At 44.0% G+C, this 18,634-nt stretch overlaps 2 protein-coding genes across 5 annotated transcripts in view; one reads left to right on the top strand and one right to left on the bottom strand.

Moving 5' to 3' along the window:
• The window catches only part of camkmt (calmodulin-lysine N-methyltransferase), a 332,097-nt gene extending 324,787 nt beyond the window's left edge, over positions 1-7,310 (bottom strand). For both annotated transcript variants that reach the window (XM_033025515.1, XM_033025516.1), the window contains exon 1: positions 6,903-7,310. In XM_033025515.1, coding sequence (XP_032881406.1) covers positions 6,903-7,043 — 141 coding nt within the window. In that variant the 5' untranslated portion in view covers positions 7,044-7,310. The remainder of the gene's footprint in view (positions 1-6,902) is intronic.
• A 145-nt stretch (positions 7,311-7,455) lies between these two features.
• prepl (prolyl endopeptidase like) overlaps positions 7,456-18,634 on the top strand; it is a 34,560-nt gene continuing 23,381 nt past the window's right edge. For all 3 annotated transcript variants that reach the window (XM_033025508.1, XM_033025507.1, XM_033025506.1), the window contains exons 1-3: positions 7,456-7,850; positions 11,848-11,976; positions 17,537-17,600. In XM_033025508.1, coding sequence (XP_032881399.1) covers positions 7,683-7,850; positions 11,848-11,976; positions 17,537-17,600 — 361 coding nt within the window. In that variant the 5' untranslated portion in view covers positions 7,456-7,682. The remainder of the gene's footprint in view (positions 7,851-11,847; positions 11,977-17,536; positions 17,601-18,634) is intronic.

Below are 18,634 nucleotides of genomic sequence, written 5' to 3'. Positions count from 1 at the left end.
ACTATGATTGAATATAGGGCTCGAAATTAATGGTTGCCCGGGTGCCATTGACCACCCAAGGTGCCGCCTGGCAACCTAAACAGCGACTCATTTTGCCCGGCTTGGCACTGCAGATACTGGTTTATACCGATAAACACAAAAAACTGGAGTAATTCAGCGGGTCAGGCAGCGTCTCTGGAGAAAAGGAATGTGACGTTTCGTGTCGGCGGCGGCTGTATTGCGGGGCAAAGATACTAGGAGCGGGGTGACGAAGGGTCGGAACGAATGACAGGCCCCGCGCAGCAGCAGCAGCAGTAGCAGTAGCAGCAGCGGCCGTGATAGCAGCTTCACGTCCTCCTCCTCCCGCACCCCGCCCCTGCCCTGATAGCGACCGCTGCTTACAAATCCGCTAACGGCGCTTTCAAAACAAACCCTCCCACAAGCCGAGGCCGGGAGGAGGGAGGGAGGGGGAGGCCTCCTACCGCCGTCTGAAGCAGCAGCACCAAAGATCCTATAGCTATAGGATCTTTGAGCTGCACCGCTCGGCCCCGCACCTTGCTGTTGGCTGGCGGAGGAGGGGAGGCAGTGGCGAGGAGATCCCAACCACCTCCCCCTTTGGCGGCGGCACTTGGCGGTGGAGAGGGATGGCCAAGGCAGCGGGGCGATGTTGTCCGAGGACACTCTCTCTCTCATCCTCACTGACATCCACTGTGCTCCCCTCCCCATCTACACCCCCCCCCCCTCACAATCTATTCATCCTGCGCTGATCACCCTATCCACCTCGCATTGATACTCCTGCCACCCCCCCATCCAACCTACACTGGACCCCCAATTCATCCTGTACTGATCCCCCTTCCCATCCATCCTGCACTTTTCCTCCATTCATCCTGCACTGATCCTTCCCATTCATCCCGTACTGACCCACCCTCCACATCCCCCCCCATCCATCCTGTAGTGATCTCCCCATTCATCCTGTACTGATCCCCTCATTTATCCTACACTGATCCCCTCATTCATCCCGTACTGATCCCCTCATTCATCCTGTAGTGATCACCCATTCATCCTGCACAGACCCTCCGATCCATACTGTACTGACCCCCCCCCCCCCCCATTCATCCTGTACTGATCCCCCCCCCCCCCCCCATTCATCCTGCGTTGACCCCCCCCCCATCCATCCTGTACTGATCCCCCCCATTCAAGAAGAATGGGGGGGGGGGGGGGGGGGACAGTCTGAAGAAGGGTCTCGACCCGAAACGTTGCCTATTTCCTTCGCTCCATAGATGCTGCCTCACCCGCTGAATTCAGCATTTTTGTCTAACCCCATTCATCCTGTACTGATCCCCCCCCATCCATCCCGTACTGATCCCCCCCATTGAACACCACTGACATCCCCCGTGCTCTCCACTCACAATTTTACATACTCCAACCAACACGTACTAATTCACCTGCCTCAATCCATCCATTCCGCAGCGAATGCCTTCCAAACCCACCCGCCATCTATCCATCCCGCACTGATTAACACACCGCCTGACCCTATTGTGCTGGAAATGTCTTCAGAGCGAACATTGACTATGTTTGATAATGGAATGCAATCAAATGTGTTTTAATACCCAATGTTATTATTTGTTTTAGTCCATAAAGATGGATTAATTAAATTGTGAACACGTGAAACATTAAAACCGCAGTGTTCGATTGTCACTGCTACCTTTGACACGTTATTACAGAATTCATTTTAACGGCAAATCAATGCTCTTAATATGGAGTATCTGTACTGTAGTTATTTAATGAGCAACATTCACAACTATACGTTGGATTTATCCACATTTTACTTCTACAGTCGGTCATATACATCACAAATTTGGTCAGGAGATATTTCAGTTGAAATTTTAACGTTAATTCTGGTGGGAATGATGGAAACAGCGTTTATCAATATATATTTTTTAATCTGGTTAAATCATTTTTTTAGACCTACAGCACGAGGCAGAATTTGGTGTTTGCTGCTTCTTCATATTGGATACAACATCAAATACATGTTACTGTTCCCATTTTCCTTTCAATTTCCCTCTTATAAGCCAACTGTTGACAGGTTTCCACCAAACTCCACTCCCTATTTCAAAAGGAGAGTAATACCTTTGTGAAGTCTTCCATAATTCTGTCCAGCAAGATTCTCTGTGTAATATTGTTAATCTTCCTGACCCTGTCTAACCATTCTCACTGATACTCGAGATATACAGGCCAAGGCAATTCATCTCTTCTTTCACTTGAGCAGACTTTCTTGTTAAGTTGAGCACAAGAAGCTGGAGGAACTCAGTGGGTCAGGCAGCCTCTGTGGAGGGAATGAGCAGATGATGTTTTGGGTTGGGACCCTACTTCAGGCTGATCGCCTGTCCATTCCCTCAATAGTTGCTGCCTGACCCGCCAAGTTATCATACATCGGTAGACTTCACTAATGCTCTTTGAGTAATCAATTTTGCTTCTTTACAGGACAGACTTGGTGGTTCAGAGCCCAACCCTCAACCTCCAGACCCATTTTGCCATGGTTGAGCCGGGCAGAAGCAACAGTCCTCGCCAGCGCAGACCCTGGAGAACAGAAGGGCAAGCTGAAGATAGACACAAAATGCTGGAGTAACTCAGCGGAACAGGCAGCATCTCTGAAGAGAAGAAATGGCTGACATTTCGGGTTGAGAGGTTTCTTCAGACTGAGAGTCAGGGGAAAGGGAAACAAGAGATATAACGCAAATGAATGAAAGATATGCAAAAAAAATTACAATAATAAAGGAAACAGGCCATTGTTAGCTGTTTGCTAAGTGAGTGCAAGAAACTGGTGCGACTTGGGTGGAAGAGGAATGGAGAGAGAGGAAATGCAGGAGTTACTTGAAGTTAGAGAAATCGATATTAATACCACTGGGTTGTAAGCTGCCCAAGCGAAATATGGGATTGTTCAAAGATGTTCAGCGTAGCGGGGTCCCTGGACAGTCCTTTCAAGTTAAGCAGAGGTTCACTTGCACCTCCTCCAACCTCATCTACTGTATCCGTTGTTCAAAATGTGGACTCTTATACATCGGCGAGACCAACCGTAGACTGGGCGATTGTTTCGCTGAACACCTTCACTCAGTCCGCCTGGACCTACCCGATCTCTCGGTTGCCAAACACTTTAATCCCCCTTCCCATTCCCACACTGACCTTTCTGTCCTAGGCCTCCGCCATTGTCAGAGTGAGGTTAAACGCAAATTGGAGGAACAGCATCTCATATTTTGCTGCATTGAGGTAAGTTGGAAACTCGGGACTACACCCTATCCAATAGCAAGACAGGTGATATGTGCTTCAGACTAATTGTAGGGTAGGGAACTTCACCTATTTAGTTCCCATGCTTTGTCCTGCACCTCCTCTCTTCCTCTCCCTCCCACAATCAGTCTGAACGGCATCAACTCAAATTATAATCTATCCATGTTCTCCAGAAATGCTGTCTGACCCACTGAGTTACTCCAGTACTTTGTGTCATTTTCCAGGAATCAATTATGGTGAGATTGCAGCCTGGTTAAAATTGTGACTGAATAGATGGTAAGTGGATTCAAGAGCAAGTGTATGGACAAAGACATTTTATGTTAAATGTTTGACAAATTAAATCAGGGCATCAAGTGCAGGAGTTGGGACGTCATGTTACGAATGTACAAGATGTTAGTGAACTGAACTGAACTTTATTTATAGAGCACTTTAAAAACAACCACTGTTGCAACAAAGTGCTGTACATGACTAATCATAAACATAAAACAAAACAATAAAAACATTAAAAGACAGTAAAAACAATAAAAAACAATAGAAAGACTAAAACAGGAGCAATGTCTCATGCAGGGTCGAAAGCCAAGGAATAGAAAAGGGTTTTAAGACTAGTTTTGAAAATGGACAGTGAAGGGGCCTGTCTGATGTGCAACGGCAGAGTGTTCCATAATGTCGGAGCAGAAACAGAGAAGGCTCTATCCCCTCTGAGCTTCCGCTTAGACCTCGGTACCTCCAGGAGCAGCTGATCAGCTGACCTGAGGCACCGAGCAGGAGCGTAGGGATGAAGCAGCTCAGAGAGGTAAGGCGGGGCGAGACCATTTAAAGATTTAAAAACAAATAAAAGAATCTTAAAATGAACTCTAAAGTACACAGGCAGCCAGTGGAGGGAGGCCAGAATAGGCGTTATGTGCTCCCTCTTACGTGTTCCAGTTAAAAGGCGAGCAGCAGCATTCTGAACCAACTGGAGACGTGCAAGGGAAGATTGGCTAACTCCAAAATAAAGTGCGTTACAGTAATCCAGCCGAGACGTGATGAAGGCATGGATTACTGTTTCAAAATGCTGTCGCTCAAGAATGGGCTTGAGACCACATTCAGGTTATTGTACAAATTTCTGGTGCAATTTATAACCTAGCTATGGAAGGATGTCAATGAGCAAAAATAAATGCACAAGGATTTTACTATGATTGGAGGGCTTGAGTTACAAGGAGAGGCTGAATAGACTGGAACATAGGAGTCTGAGGTGCAACATTATGGAGATATATAAAATCATGAGGGACATAGAGAAGACAGACAGTTACAGTATTTTTCATGGGGTAGAGACTAAAATTTGAAGACATACATTTAATTGTTTTATTATTCTCATGTGCACTGAATACAATGAAAATCTTTGTTTTGCATACTATCCTTTTAAATTAGATTATACACCAGTACATCAGATAGAGAAAGAGAGAAAATAAACAGTTTAGAATACAGTGTTTCAGCAAAAGAGCAAGTGCAGATGAAAAAAGTCCATCTTTAGCATATGGGAGTTGCTTTCAAGAATCTGATAACAGTGAGGTAGAAGCTGTTCCTGAATGGGGTGGTAAGTGCTTTCAAACTTTTGTCATATTTGTCCCACAGGAGAAAGAGACAATGAACAATGATGATTGGTTCTTGATTATATTGGCTGCTTTCCCAAGTTAGAGTGAAGTATAGATGGAGCAAGTATTGGGGGGGGGGGGGGAGAAAGAGGAGGAGGAGGAAGGAAGAGGCTGGTTTGCACGGGTTGGACTGGGCTACATTTAAAACTCTCTGCAATGTCTTGGGATATTGGGCAGAACACTCGCCATACCAAACTGTGATGCAAGCAGATTGGATGCTCTCCCTGGTGCATCTTTAGAAATTGGCAAGAGTCATTGGAGACAAACCAAATTTCATTAGCCTTCTGTGGACAGAAGGCATTGGTGTGCTTACTTAGCAAGCGTCAATCTGGATGGACCAGGGCAGATTGTTAGTGATATTTACACCTAGGAGGGGTGGGAGATTGCAACTTTCACGTGGTCCACCCAGTTTCGACGAATGCAATCAACCTGGCGTGCACAAACGGAAGATCAAACAGAACAAGTTGTCTTACAACTTTATGCTGTGCACGCCATACGCAAGAAGAAGACACCTAGGAGCTTGAAACTCTCAACCATCACCACTTCAGCACCATTGATAAAAACTGGGGCGTGTACTCCATCTCACTTCCTGAAGTTAATGGCCAGCTCCTTTGTTTTGAAAGGATTTAATGGGGAACCGAGGAGCAACTTTTTAAACACAAAGAATGGTGAGTATGCAGAATGAGCTACCAGAAAATGTGGTAGAGGTGGGTACGACATATTTGGACAGGTATCTGGATAGAAAAGGTTGAGGAAAATGAGCCAAACGGAGGCAAATAGCTCAAGAATGCAACTTTGTCGGCATAGATGAGTAGGGCTGAAAGGCCTATTTCCATGCAGAATAAATCTCAGACCTTTCCCAATATTTAATTAGAAGAAATTGAGAATCATCATGGCACAGTGGCACAGCACTAAAGTTGCTGCCTTCCAGCGCCAGAGACCCGGGATCAATCCTGACTACAGGTGTTGTTGGTACGGAGTTTGTACGTTCTCCCTGTGACTCCAAAGCTTTTCTCCGGGTGCTCCGGTTTCTCCCACATTCCAAAGTCGTGCAGGTTTGTCAATTACTCAGCTTCTGTACATTGCCCCTCGTGCATAGGATAGAGTAAGTGTATGGGTGATCATTGCTCAGCACAGACTCGGAGGACTGAAAGCCCTGTTTGCACATTGTATCTCTAAACTCAACTAAACCAAATCTGAGTTTGTCATCACACAAGGAGACTGAGTTAATGCATCTTGAAAATGGAAAGATAATGTGGAACCCAATACCATGTTTATAAATGGCATTGCATAGACTCAAGACCTAGGTTACTAAGATCATTCCCAGAACGTGAAGAATTATAATGGCCAGGTGAGACTGAAATCAAGTGGGAATAGTCAGTGGACAATGAGGAATTCATTCATGATTATTGATGTATCAGCTGCAGAGCGGTTGGGAAAACCATCACAATCAACATTGACAGTTGTCAACTATAGTTGAAGTAATAAGAAACTAATGTCCTCTTACAATCTTTTGGGTTTGTAAAATGAGGACGTTCATATGGTTCAAACAAACAAAGCTGAAGCAACTCAGGCAGCATCTGTGGAAGGACACAGTGCTGAAGGAACTCAGCGGACCAGGCAGCATCTCTGGAGGGTAGGGACAAGGACGGGGGACGTTTCAGGTCAGTACCCCTCAAAGTAACAATTCGTTTTTTGCTCGATTCCAACATCTGCAGTGTCTCGTGCTTCCACTTTGATATGGTTGCAAGGCATGGCTCTGTCATCCCTAGTTCTTCTGCAACGCAATTTCACCGTGTGCGCAATACCACGGGGCGGGGGGGGGGGGAATAAACATCTTATTTATAGCGTGCATATGTAACAATAGTAAATAGCATTATTACAAATGCACATGAATGCACAATATATGTTGCCTACTTCTTTTAAAGTATGCATTACTATTTATAACATGGTGTAAACGATGAACCTCCGCCCTTGACAACACCCCGTGCTGAGGCTTCCTACCCGTTGCAGCAGCTTCCATCGGTCTTTGGCCAGGCCGGTGTCGGTGAGCAGCTCGCATGCCCTGGCGATGCCATGGCAACCGCGGGCAGCAGCGGGCTCGGTCCGGGGCGCCGCGTTCTCATCTCCGCGTTCGCATTCCATCGGCGCGGTCTGTCTGCAGCGGCGGCGGCAGCAGCAAGTCAACTGGTTACAAATAACCGGCAACAAGCTTCCACAAGTGTCTCGGTGCAAACTACTTTTGTTTTTTGGTTAGCTAAGTAAACAGCAACATGGTTCACAGTATGTCCGTGTCAACGATTGCTCTCCGCTCACAATGTCCCGGTCTTTTCAAGGCACAGAAATTAAAAAAAGGGGCGAAGGGAAGTCGGGGTAAAAAAAGTAACAGTCACAGCCCGGCTCACATGCATTGCTTTCACTTCCGGTTAGAGGGAGCTGCAGACCAAAGGCATCAAGTTTGAGTTGAAATCGACGTGAGAAGCAGCAGCGATTGGATGGTGAGTGATGGATGAGAGGGTGATGGATTTATTCCGTCTCGGAGTTGCAGCTACGCTGCTGCGTGCACCTTAACAATGTGTTGTGATGGGAACTGCAGGCTTGACCTGCTCGGTATTCATTTCTTCTTGTTTAATTGCTTAAACAGTAATTGTAGAATGTATGTATAATCCTTGTCAAAAAGACAGGAACATGAAGGAAGGTTTTTAACTTGACGTTTTATAGCGTCCACTTAACACAGGGAGCTGCCTGTGTTGGTCATATTTACTTCCAGTCGCTGAGATTAAAATGCATCGCGTGGTTATTTTGTTTCAAAAGATAAAATTGGGTTTCCAACCCAGGTGTTTTTCAACAGCTGAAACTCTGTCCAACAGTTGGGCATTCCACAGGTTTGCGAAAAGCTGTAAGCATTTGGAAAAGGGAAAACGTAATTTATGTCAAACTCTCAATAATCAGGTGAGTACCTAACCGATTAAACTCAGTCGCAGGATGGTGAAATTGATTAGTAGTCATGTGGTAGTTTGACAAATTTCATTATGTGTTACACCTATGTCGAGACAAGTTGGGCTCAGCTTTCACACCCGAGGGCTTTATGCCGCAAGTAAACTTCCGTCATGGACATCAATTCGTTTTATAGTCTATACTTGGGTGCCTTTCCTGACAACCTTCCAATTGTTTCGCACCATATTGACTTTTGTGATGGGCTGACGACTCACAGTGAAGTTCATGTCAGACTTCTGCAGCTGCTTAACCAAGTGAGGATGTTCAAAATGACCAGGTCAGATGGCAGTCATTTGATCTCTCACTTCATTGTTGATCTTGCTGTCGTGATACACAACACAACACTGATATGTCAGAGAGGAAATGGACACATTTTGTATCCGGCTGCTATGTCTGGCATTTAAACTGATGGTTCTGGGGTGTGTTGGGTCCCCACCCTGTCAAGAAAGCCAATTAATTTCATATTTTGTTTGCACGTGACTGTTGTAGACTAGGCCACCATTTATTACCCGTGTCTAAATGGACTTAAGAAGGTGGTAGTAATTTACTGCCTTGAACTGCTGTAGTCCTGGTGAACGTGCTCCATGGTATTGTTGGATAGGTACCCATAAAGAACTGGGTACTTTGGGTCGGGTCCCTTCTTCAGACCTAACTTCCAAGTCAAGATGGTGTCTGATAGAGAGGAACTTCAGGCGGTTGCACTTGGGTGGCAAGGTGGCAGAACTCTCAGCTCCAGAGACCTAGGTTTGATCCTGACCTTGGCCGCTGCCTGTGTGGAGTTTGCACATACTCTCTGCGACCACGGGTTTTCTCTGGGTGCTCGGGTTTCCTCCCACATCCCAAAGAGTTGTAGGTTTGTAGGTTAAATTGGCCTCTAAATTGCCCCCAATGTGTAGAGAGTGGATGAGAAAATGTAATAACATAGAGCTTGATTGTAATCATGTATAGCCCTTTTGCTGACTGGAGAGCATGCAACAAAAAAACTTTTTACTGTACCTCAGTACATGTGAAAATAGTAAACCAAACTAAACTGGTGGGAACGGGTGATCAATGGTTAGCATAGACTGAGTAGGCTGAAGGGTCTGTCCATGCCGTATCTCTAAACTAAACTAAAGACTTGAAGTCGTGGGTTTGAGAGACTCTTTCTGAGTTGACAGGGTGAGTAACGCATTTTGTATACGCTACATCTGTGGTCTCTCAGTATTAGAGGGAAGGAATGTTTTGGGTGTTGAATGGGTGCCAGTTGTCTGAGTGTTTTTGTTTTGCATGATGTTGAACTTGTGTGCTGTCATTAATCAGGCAGGTGTTTTATCTCACTCTTACTGTGTTTTGTAGAAAGCGGAAAAGCTCGGGGGTGAATGGAGTTGAGTTGCCCACAGTAGGAAACCCTCCCTCTGACGCACTGCTATTGTTGATACAGAGTACACAGTGGTTGGTCCTCTAACTAACAAAGACGCAAAGTGCTGCAGTAATTCAGCGGGTCCGACAGCATCTCCGGAGAACATGGATAGGTGACGTTTCATATCTGGACCCTTCTTTGGACCTCTGGTCCTCACCCGAAGCATCACCTATCCATGCTTTCCAGGGATGATGCCTTATCCACTGAGTTGTGCCAGCACTCTGTGTCTTTGTTAGCTTAGATGTAAATCTGTTTTGCAAGTAACAGAACACCCGAGCAATTTTCCACATTATCAGTTGTTGCATCAGTTGTAACTGTGCTAGAATATTTTGCCTGGAGACACAGCTACCTCTGCAGTGCAGGTCTTCAGTATTTTCAAACGAGATGTTGGTTGGTCCTGTTAAGTTTTGATGTATCTATCAGTTATTTCTTTATCAGATGGAGTGAGTTGGGTTGGGTGATTCTAGCTTCACTAGTGCTTGCAGTAATGGCTCATTCCTTTGGCTACTAGAGCTTTTCAAGGGTGGGACTGACCGTGCCTATGGCCTGGTCACCTCTCGGAGCAAGCTCTCTCTCATGGGCATCTCTCAGATGCAGGATGTCGGGTTTCTCAGTTCTCTGCGTCCAAAAGGAATTTGTGGCAGTAATTCCCGTTAATAGACCAGACCCCTTGGATAGGTACCGTTTCCGGTTAGGATCCTCTTTCAGACTGATCAGTCTGAAATCAGAGGTACGCAAAAATGCTGGAGAAACTCAGCGGGTGCAGCAGCATCTATGGAGCGAAGGAAATAGGCAACTTTTCAGGCCGAAACCCTTCTTCAGACTATGGACTGACGGCTAAAAAAAGTTTGAAATCAGACTTAGTCTGAAGAAGGGACCTGACCCAAAGTGTCTCATATCCATTCCCTCCCCTGCCTGACCTACTGAGTTCCTCCAGCATTTTGTAGTTTTGCTCAAGATTCCAGCAGTTTTAGTATTGGTATTGTTTTTTTGTCACGTACTGAGATAGTTAAAATCTGTTTGTGTGCTATCCAGGCAAATCCTATTAATTTTGAGTACAATCAAACCAAATACGAGCATTAACAGGTAGTGCAAGCACAAAAATACAAGAGTGTGGAATGAGTTGTCATCACATTATAGCTTTACAGTTACACAATAAATGCAGAGAAAAGATGTGCAAGGTCTGCAATAAGGCAGGTTGGTAGCTGGCAATGTTACTGAGGCAAACTTGTCAGTCAGTAGACATTGCTCCACCTGAGAAGTGCAATTAGCAATGGGGTTAAATGCAGAAAAGTTCACATGGATATTTTTTATTATAAATACACATGATTTTTTTTTTAATTGAACTTATTATTATGGTGTGTACTGAGTACTAATATTTACAAATTCTTATGTTGTTGCAAGTGAGAATTTCATTATTCTTTTTGGGACGGATAATAATAAAACACTCTTGAGGAACAGAATGTAGGACTTTAAAATGCGAACTGATATTATGTGATTTAGATTATTTATCACCGGAATATCGATCTCTTACCCACGTGACCAGCATTAGATATAGTCTTCAAGCTGCAATTTCCCAAGAATGCAATACAGTTCGATGTAGTTTTGGACTATGTATCGTTTTGTTTTGGACAATCTGTAATTCTCATCTCTCGCTAAATCATTTTAAGACTTCAAAATCTAACATTAGCATAATACTTACAATTTAAATGCAATGACTTTGCTACATGAAAGAAAAAATTACTGTCTTCTCAAGGAATGCATTTCACTAGGCCTAGATTACATGAAGTGTAATTGCTGTATTGAAGAGGCCAAGATCTATTTGTGACAATTATTATTTAAACAATTTTAAATCATGAAACATTTACACAGTGCAGATTTATTTAATGGGAAAAATTATTCAATGATACTCGTCAATTGTTTAATTTGTGGAATTCATCATCGTTGAAAACATTAGTGATGCAGTGGTTCTGGTTTCCGATGGGAACGGTGACGGACGCATCACACATTTCTGTCCTCCAGTTCCTGCGGACTTCCGCTGCTGGAAGTATAGGATTTTGTTGTGTGCGCTTTATCATCATTCCTTACAATGCTATGTACGACAGTGATCGCAACTCCTACTGAAGTGTGGATGGCCGTTGGCTCGCTAGAAGCTCATCCACACTTTGACAGGTCTTGTTTTTGGTTCTGCTGGGGGTCCACAGCCTCCTCCACACGTGGCAAACCAGGTAGGGGAGACGGTTTAGTCGCCGACTATCCAACAATGGAGCAGATAGCGCGGGATTACATGGTACCCGTGGCGGGGGGGGGAACTCCCTCGACCTGACCTGATTTTTTGGAAAATAGTTCTGAAATATATGCATATTCAGGTTTATATTCCACACCCCACCCTAAAGTTACAGACAGGCAGCTAGTTATCAAATATAGATAATGCAGTACTTAAATCATTATGATCTGAAAAGGAGAATGACAGTAAAACAGTAACGTCTTTGTATATGCTATATCATTCGCATGGACTTTTTTCAATAAAATATAAATGTGTTTCCTCTTAAGGAACTTGTACAAGCAGAATTAAGATACTACAAATCAAAGTCGCCCAAATATTGTAAACTGGAAGGTTGGTTCAAAAAAAGGTTGGAAACAATCTGCGATAGGTATGCTTCCAGCAATAACAGTTTTGTGGTGAGTAAAAATCTTTCTTCTGAAATCATGAATTTATCGTTGTTTTTTAATAGCAGCTCTTTCAGAGGTGTTTTTCTGAAAGCACCATATTTTAGTGAAGCACTGCATGTTGGTCTTGTGACGTCTCTTTATTTATGAGACTTGGATTGTCATCCATGATGTATCATTAAATAGTTAAATTAAATATTACAGTATGTTCCTGACACTCCCATTCCTTTAGCCACCAGATTATCAACTCAGTTTTATGCCAATAACAGAATTCACTTAGAAAGAATTTGAAACAATAAAATCACAGTATGCAGTCGATCCAACCCACTGTGTCCATGCTAGCTTTGTGTACGAATCCTGCTGATCTCACTTTCAGAACCAAAACGCCTCTGTACGTACAGCCATGGATCCTGTCTGCACATTTAACCACTTTCTCACCTGCCCTGCCGTTTTCAAGAATTAAGTTGTAAAAAGTGAGATATCTTGAATAAATGTATTTCCACATCAGTAAAACAAAATGAAGAACATCCTGGAATCCCTTTTATTTTTGTATCTCACAGGTAGACAAAAATACTGGAGAAACTCAGCGGGTGAGGCAGCATCTATGGAAAAAATAAATGGGTGACGTTTCGGATCGAGACCATTCTTCAGAAGAAGGGTCACTTCGTCTGAAGGAGGGTCTTGACCCGAAACGTCACCGGCAGTCAGAAGAAGGGTCTCGACCCGAAATGTCACTTATTCCTTCGCTCCATAGATGCTGCCTCACCCGCTGAGTTTCTCCAGCATTTTTGTCTACCGTCAATTTTTCCAGCATCTGCAGTTCTTCTTTAAATGCTGTATCTCACAAGTTCACAACCAATTCTCAGTCTCCACCCTTCCAAGTAATTCCATGTTCTCTTGCAGGATCTCAACCCGAAACATCGACAATTACTTCCACCCGCTGAGTTCGTCCAGCAATTTAGAGACACAAGGAACTGCATCATCCCCTTTTTATTCCCCTCTCTTCCCTGTGCCCCACCTGGTGCACACCCACTTCTCCCACTATCATGGCCCCCATCCCCCCTCCCCCCCTCCTTCCCCTTTCAACTATATCCCTACCTTGGCTTCCCATTTCACCCCTCGTTTCTCCTTATTTTACATCCTTTGTCTCATAGAAGCATAGAAAATAGGTGCAAGAGGCCATTCGGCCCTTCGAGCCAGCACCGCCATTTATTATGATCATGGCTGATCGTCCCTAATCAATAACCCCCGTGCCTGCCTTCTCCCCATATCCCTTGATTCCACTAGCCCCAAGAGCTCTATCTAACTCTCTCTTAAATCCATCCAGTAATTTGGCCTCCACTGCCCTCTTTTTTTATAATTTATTCAATTATTAAAAAATAATATTTACACTACAATAAAACATGCCAGAACCCACCACCATAATACAATACCAACATATATCCATAATAAACTACTATACAACTATGTTACAATCCTTATTGATACATTCCACTGTCCTCTGTGGCAGGGAATTCCACAAATTCACAACTCTCTGGGTGAAAAGGTTTTTTCTCACCTCAGTCTTAAATGGCCTCCCCTTTATTCTAAGACTGTGGCCCCTGGTTCTGGACTCGCCCAACATTGGGAACATTTTTCCTGCATCTAGCTTGTCCAGTCCTTTTATAATGTTATATGTTTCTATAAGATCCCCCCTCATCCTTCTAAACTCCAGTGAATACAAGCCTAGTCTTTTCAATCTTTCCTCATATGACAGTCCCGCCATCCCAGGGATCAATCTTGTGAACCTATGCTGCACTGCCTCAATCACAAGGATGTCCTTCCTCAAATTAGGAGTCCAAAACTGTACACAATATTCCAGATGTGGTCTTACCAGAGACCTATACAACTGCAGAAGAACCTCTCTACTCTTATACTGAAATCCTCTTGTTATGAAGGCCAACATTCCATTAGCTTTCTTCACTGCCTGCTGTACCTGTAAGCCAACTTTCAGTGACCAGTGTACAAGGACGCCCAGGTCTCGCTGCACCTCCCCATTACCTAACCTAACCCCATTGAGATAATCTGCCCCCTTGTTTTTGCCACCAAAGTGGATAACCTCACATGTATCTATATTATACTGCATCTGCCACGCTTCTGCCAATAGACAATAGGTGCAGGAGTAGGCCATTCGGCCCTTCGAGCCATTCATTGTGATCATGGCTGATCATCCCCAATCAGTACCCCGTTCCTGCCTTCTCCCCATATCCCCTGACTCCGCTATTTTTAAGAGCCCTATCTAGCTCTCTCTTGAAAGTATCCAGAAAACCCGCCTCCACTGCCCTCTGAGGCAGAGAATTCCACAGACTCACCACTCTCTGTGAGAAAAAGTGTTTCCTAGTCCCCGTTCTAAATGGTTTACTCCTTATTCTTAAACTGTGGCCCCTAGTTCTGGACTCACCCAACATGTTTCCTGCCTCTAGCGTGTCCAAACCCTTAACAATCTTATATGTTTCAATGAAATACCCTCTCATCCTTCTAAACTCCAGAGTGTACAAGCCCAGCTGTTCCATTCTCTCAGCATATGACAGCCCCGCCATCCCGGGAATTAACCTTGTAAACCTACGCTGCACTCCCTCAATAGCAAGAATGTCCTTCCTCAAATTAGGGGACCAAAACTGCACACAATACTCCAGGTGTGGTCTCACTAGGGCTCTGTATAACTGCAGAAGGACCTCTTTGCTCCTATATTCGATTACTCTTGTTATAACGCACTCAAACTGTCCAGGTCACCCTGCAACCTCCTAACATCCTCTTCACAGTTCATACTGCCACCCAGCTTTGTGTCATCCGCAAACTTGCTAGTGTTGCTCCGAATTCCCTCTTCCAAATCATTTATATATATGGTAAACAGTTGCGACCCCAACACCGAGCCTTGCGGCACTCCACTCGCCACTGCCATTCTGAAAAGGACCCGTTCACTCCTACTCTTTGCTTCCTGTCTGCCAACCAATATTCTATCGACGTCAACACCCTACCCTCAATACCATCTGCTCTAATTTTAATCACCCGTCTCCCGTGCGGGACCTTATCAAAGGCTTTCTGAAAGTCTAGATACACTACATCCACTGACTCCTCTTCATCCATCTTACTTGTTACATCTTCAAAAAATTCCAGAAGATTAGTCGAGCATGATTTTCATTTCATAAATCCATGCTGACGGACTAATCCTATTACTGCTATCCAAATGCCCCATTATTACCTCTTTAGGAATTGACTCCAGCATCTTTCCCACCACCGAAGTCAGGCTAACTGGTCTGTAATTCCGTGTTTTCTCTCTCGCTCCTTTCTTGAAAAGTGGGATAACATTAGCTAGCCTCCAATCCACAGGGACTGATCCTGAATCTATTGAACATTAGAAAATGATCACCAATGCGTCCACTATTTCTAGAGCCACCTCCCTGAGGACCCTGGGATGCAGTCCATCAGGCCCCGGGGATTTATCACCCTTCAGTCCCATTAGCCTACTCAATACTATTTCTCGCCTAATGAAAATTTCTTTCAGTTCCTCGACCCCCTTTGATCCTCAGTCCTCCAGTACTTCTGGGAGATTGTTTGTGTCTTACTTAGTGAAGACAGATCCGAAGTACCTGTTCAACTCTTCTGGCATTTCACCAATGTCTGCCTTCAAGGCACCCACATTTGACTTTGCTACTCTTTTTCCCTTAACATATCTAAAGAAGCTTTTACTGTCTTCTTTATTTTCCTGGCCAGCTTCCCTTCATACTTCATCTTTTCAGCCCGTATTGCCCGTTTTGTTTCCTTCTGTTGTCCTATGAACGTTTCCCAATCCTCTGGCTTCCGGCTGCTCTTTGCTGTGTTATACATCTTTTCTTTTAGTTTTATTCTATCCCTAACTTCTCTTGTCAGCCACGGTTGCCTCCTACTCCCCTTAGAATCTTTCTTCCTTTTTGGATTGAAATGATCCTGAGTCTTCCAGATTATGCTCAGATATTCCTGCCATTGCTGTTCCACTGTCATTCCTGCTAGTATCCCTTTCCAGTCTACCTTGGCCAGCTCCTCTCTCATGCCTTCGTAATCCCCTTTGTTCAGCTGCATTACTGCCATTTCCGATTTAACCTTCTCCTTCTCAAATTGCAGATTAAAAGTAATCATATTATGATCACTACCTCCAAGCGGTTCTTTTACCTCAAGTTCTCTTATCAAATTTGGTTCATTGGACCACACTAAATCCTTTTTACCACCAGCCTATGTGCACCCATTTGACAATCACCCCCCACCCCCTCACCGGTATTCTTCTACCACTTGCCAGGCTTTAATAATAATAATAATACATTTTGTTTAATGGCGCCTTTCAAGACACTCAAGGTCACCTTACATCACATAACATCAGTAATAAACATACAATATGCAACAAAGCACCAGTAATGAAAAAAATCAACAATAGAACATACAATAAGCAACAAAGCCTAGCACAACAAGTTAAGATTGATATAAAATAAGATGCAGTTGTTGCAGTTAAAATGAGTAAGCTAGTTTAAAAAGATGTGTTTGTCCCGCCTCTACCTCTCATCCAACTTTCTACCCCCAACTACAATGTGCGAAGAACCAAAACATTGCCTATCCATGTCCTCCAGAAATGTTGCAAGACCTGCTGAGTTACTCAAGCAATATTTTTTTAAATTCCAAGTAATTGTCCATTGATTCAAAATTGGATGCCAGTAAGCATCCTACCTTCTTACACTGGGTTTCGCACATGCACTTGTGCAACCCCCCCCCAAACATATCTATACTGTTTACTTAAGAACATAGAAACATAGAAATTAGGTGCAGGAGTTGGCCATTCGGCCCTTCGAGCCTGCACCGCCATTCAATATGATCATGGCTGATCATCCAACTCAGTATCCCGTACCTGCCTTCTCTCCATACCCTCTGATCCCCTTAGCCACAAGGGCCACATCTAACTCCCTCTTAAATATAGCCAATGAACTGGCCTCGACTACCCTCTGTGGCAGGGAGTTCCAGAGATTCACCACTCTCTGTGTGAAAAAAGTTCTTCTCATCTCGGTTTTAAAGGATTTCCCCCTTATCCTTAAGCTGTGACCCCTTGTCCTGGACTTCCCCAACATCGGGAGCAATCTTCCTGCATCTAGCCTGTCCAACCCCTTAAGAATTTTGTAAGTTTCTATAAGATCCCCTCTCAATCTCCTAAATTCTAGAGAGTATAAACCAAGTCTATCCAGTCTTTCTTCATAAGACAGTCCTGACATCCCAGGAATCAGTCTGGTGAACCTTCTCTGCACTCCCTCTATGGCAATAATGTCCTTCCTCAGATTTGGGGGAACAGGGGAAGAAGTCGCATTTTTGTCTGATCCTAAAAATGGTCGAGGCCCTTTACAATTCTCAAAGACTTCTCAGTTCACTTATTAGAAGTAGCATAGATTACAAATTTGTTTACTGAAATGGTAGAATGTCTTTTTGTTTAGCCTGTGTTTATGCAGACAGGGCTAATACAATAGTGTAATATTTCATAATTGAAATTTGTGTTAATATTGTTATATTGTTTCCATAGATGGCCATGAATGGGATTGAATACTTTGAAGATGATGGCTGTATTTATAGAAAACTTCAGAAAGGTACTATTTTTCATTCTGACAAATCAACCTGTGGATCACATAACAATGTACAGGCTGACCCTGGGGAATGAGCGGGTCCCATTATTACAGATGTCTTCAAGTTGATTTTTGTCCACGTCAGAAAAATACAAAAATCACTTGATATAGTAATCTACCATCCACAGTGCAGGTAGTTCTGAAATAACATGATAATCAGTCCCCAAAAATACTTCAATTATGGAAAGTCACATAATAACAGAACAGGCCTGGAGTAGTCATCAAAGCATAGATTTAAACAATTGGTGATACAAGGAACTGCAGATGGTGGATTACAAAAGAAGACACAAAGTGCTGGAGTAACTCAGCAGGTCAGGCAGCATCTCTGCAGAACATGGATAGGTGATGGTTATGGGTTGGGACCCTTCTTCTGTTGGTAGCTGGCCACCAGCTAATCGGCCAGTTGGATGCCGTGAACAATTTTCTGGTGTCAGTGGGTGGTGGAGTTGTTGATCATCTGAGAGAATAGTGTAGAGGGAAATAAGGGTTGGAATGGGATTGAAAGGTTGTTTTCTGAGCCATGCTGGATTCAATGGGCTGAATGTCAGGACGAAGTGTGTGAAAGATGCAAATTTCCTGCTGGAACATGATTGCAGTGATTTCGGGTCAAATCAGCTCTGCAGAAATTCGATCAGTCACTTTCAGCGGGGAATCTCACTTGCACCATTGATACTATTTTCATTACAGAAGTTCATTTTTTGCCTGTCTTGATTGATCCTGGTTTTTTCTCTCCTCCGGCTCTTCACCCCCACCCCCTTTCAGTCTGAAGAAGGGTCGCAACCTGAAACGTCGCCTATCCTTTTGCTGCCTGACCTGCTGAGTTATTGCAGCACTTTGTGTCTCTCTTATATAAAGTCATGTCAGCCGGAGGAGCATCTGCTGTTGACCACAAGCATGTTTTATTCTGCTGCTCCATTGACCATGTTTGAGTAGACTACCTCCCTCACCTCCTCCTCTTGGGGGCCAACCCTGCATTATTAACCTTCCCTCTCTTCCCC

This window comes from Amblyraja radiata, chromosome 8, assembly GCF_010909765.2.
Source record: "Amblyraja radiata isolate CabotCenter1 chromosome 8, sAmbRad1.1.pri, whole genome shotgun sequence".
Classification (NCBI taxonomy): Eukaryota; Metazoa; Chordata; class Chondrichthyes; order Rajiformes; family Rajidae; genus Amblyraja; species Amblyraja radiata.
The sequence above is the reverse complement of the archived record's forward strand: the minus strand, read 5'-3'. Positions and strand labels throughout refer to the sequence as shown.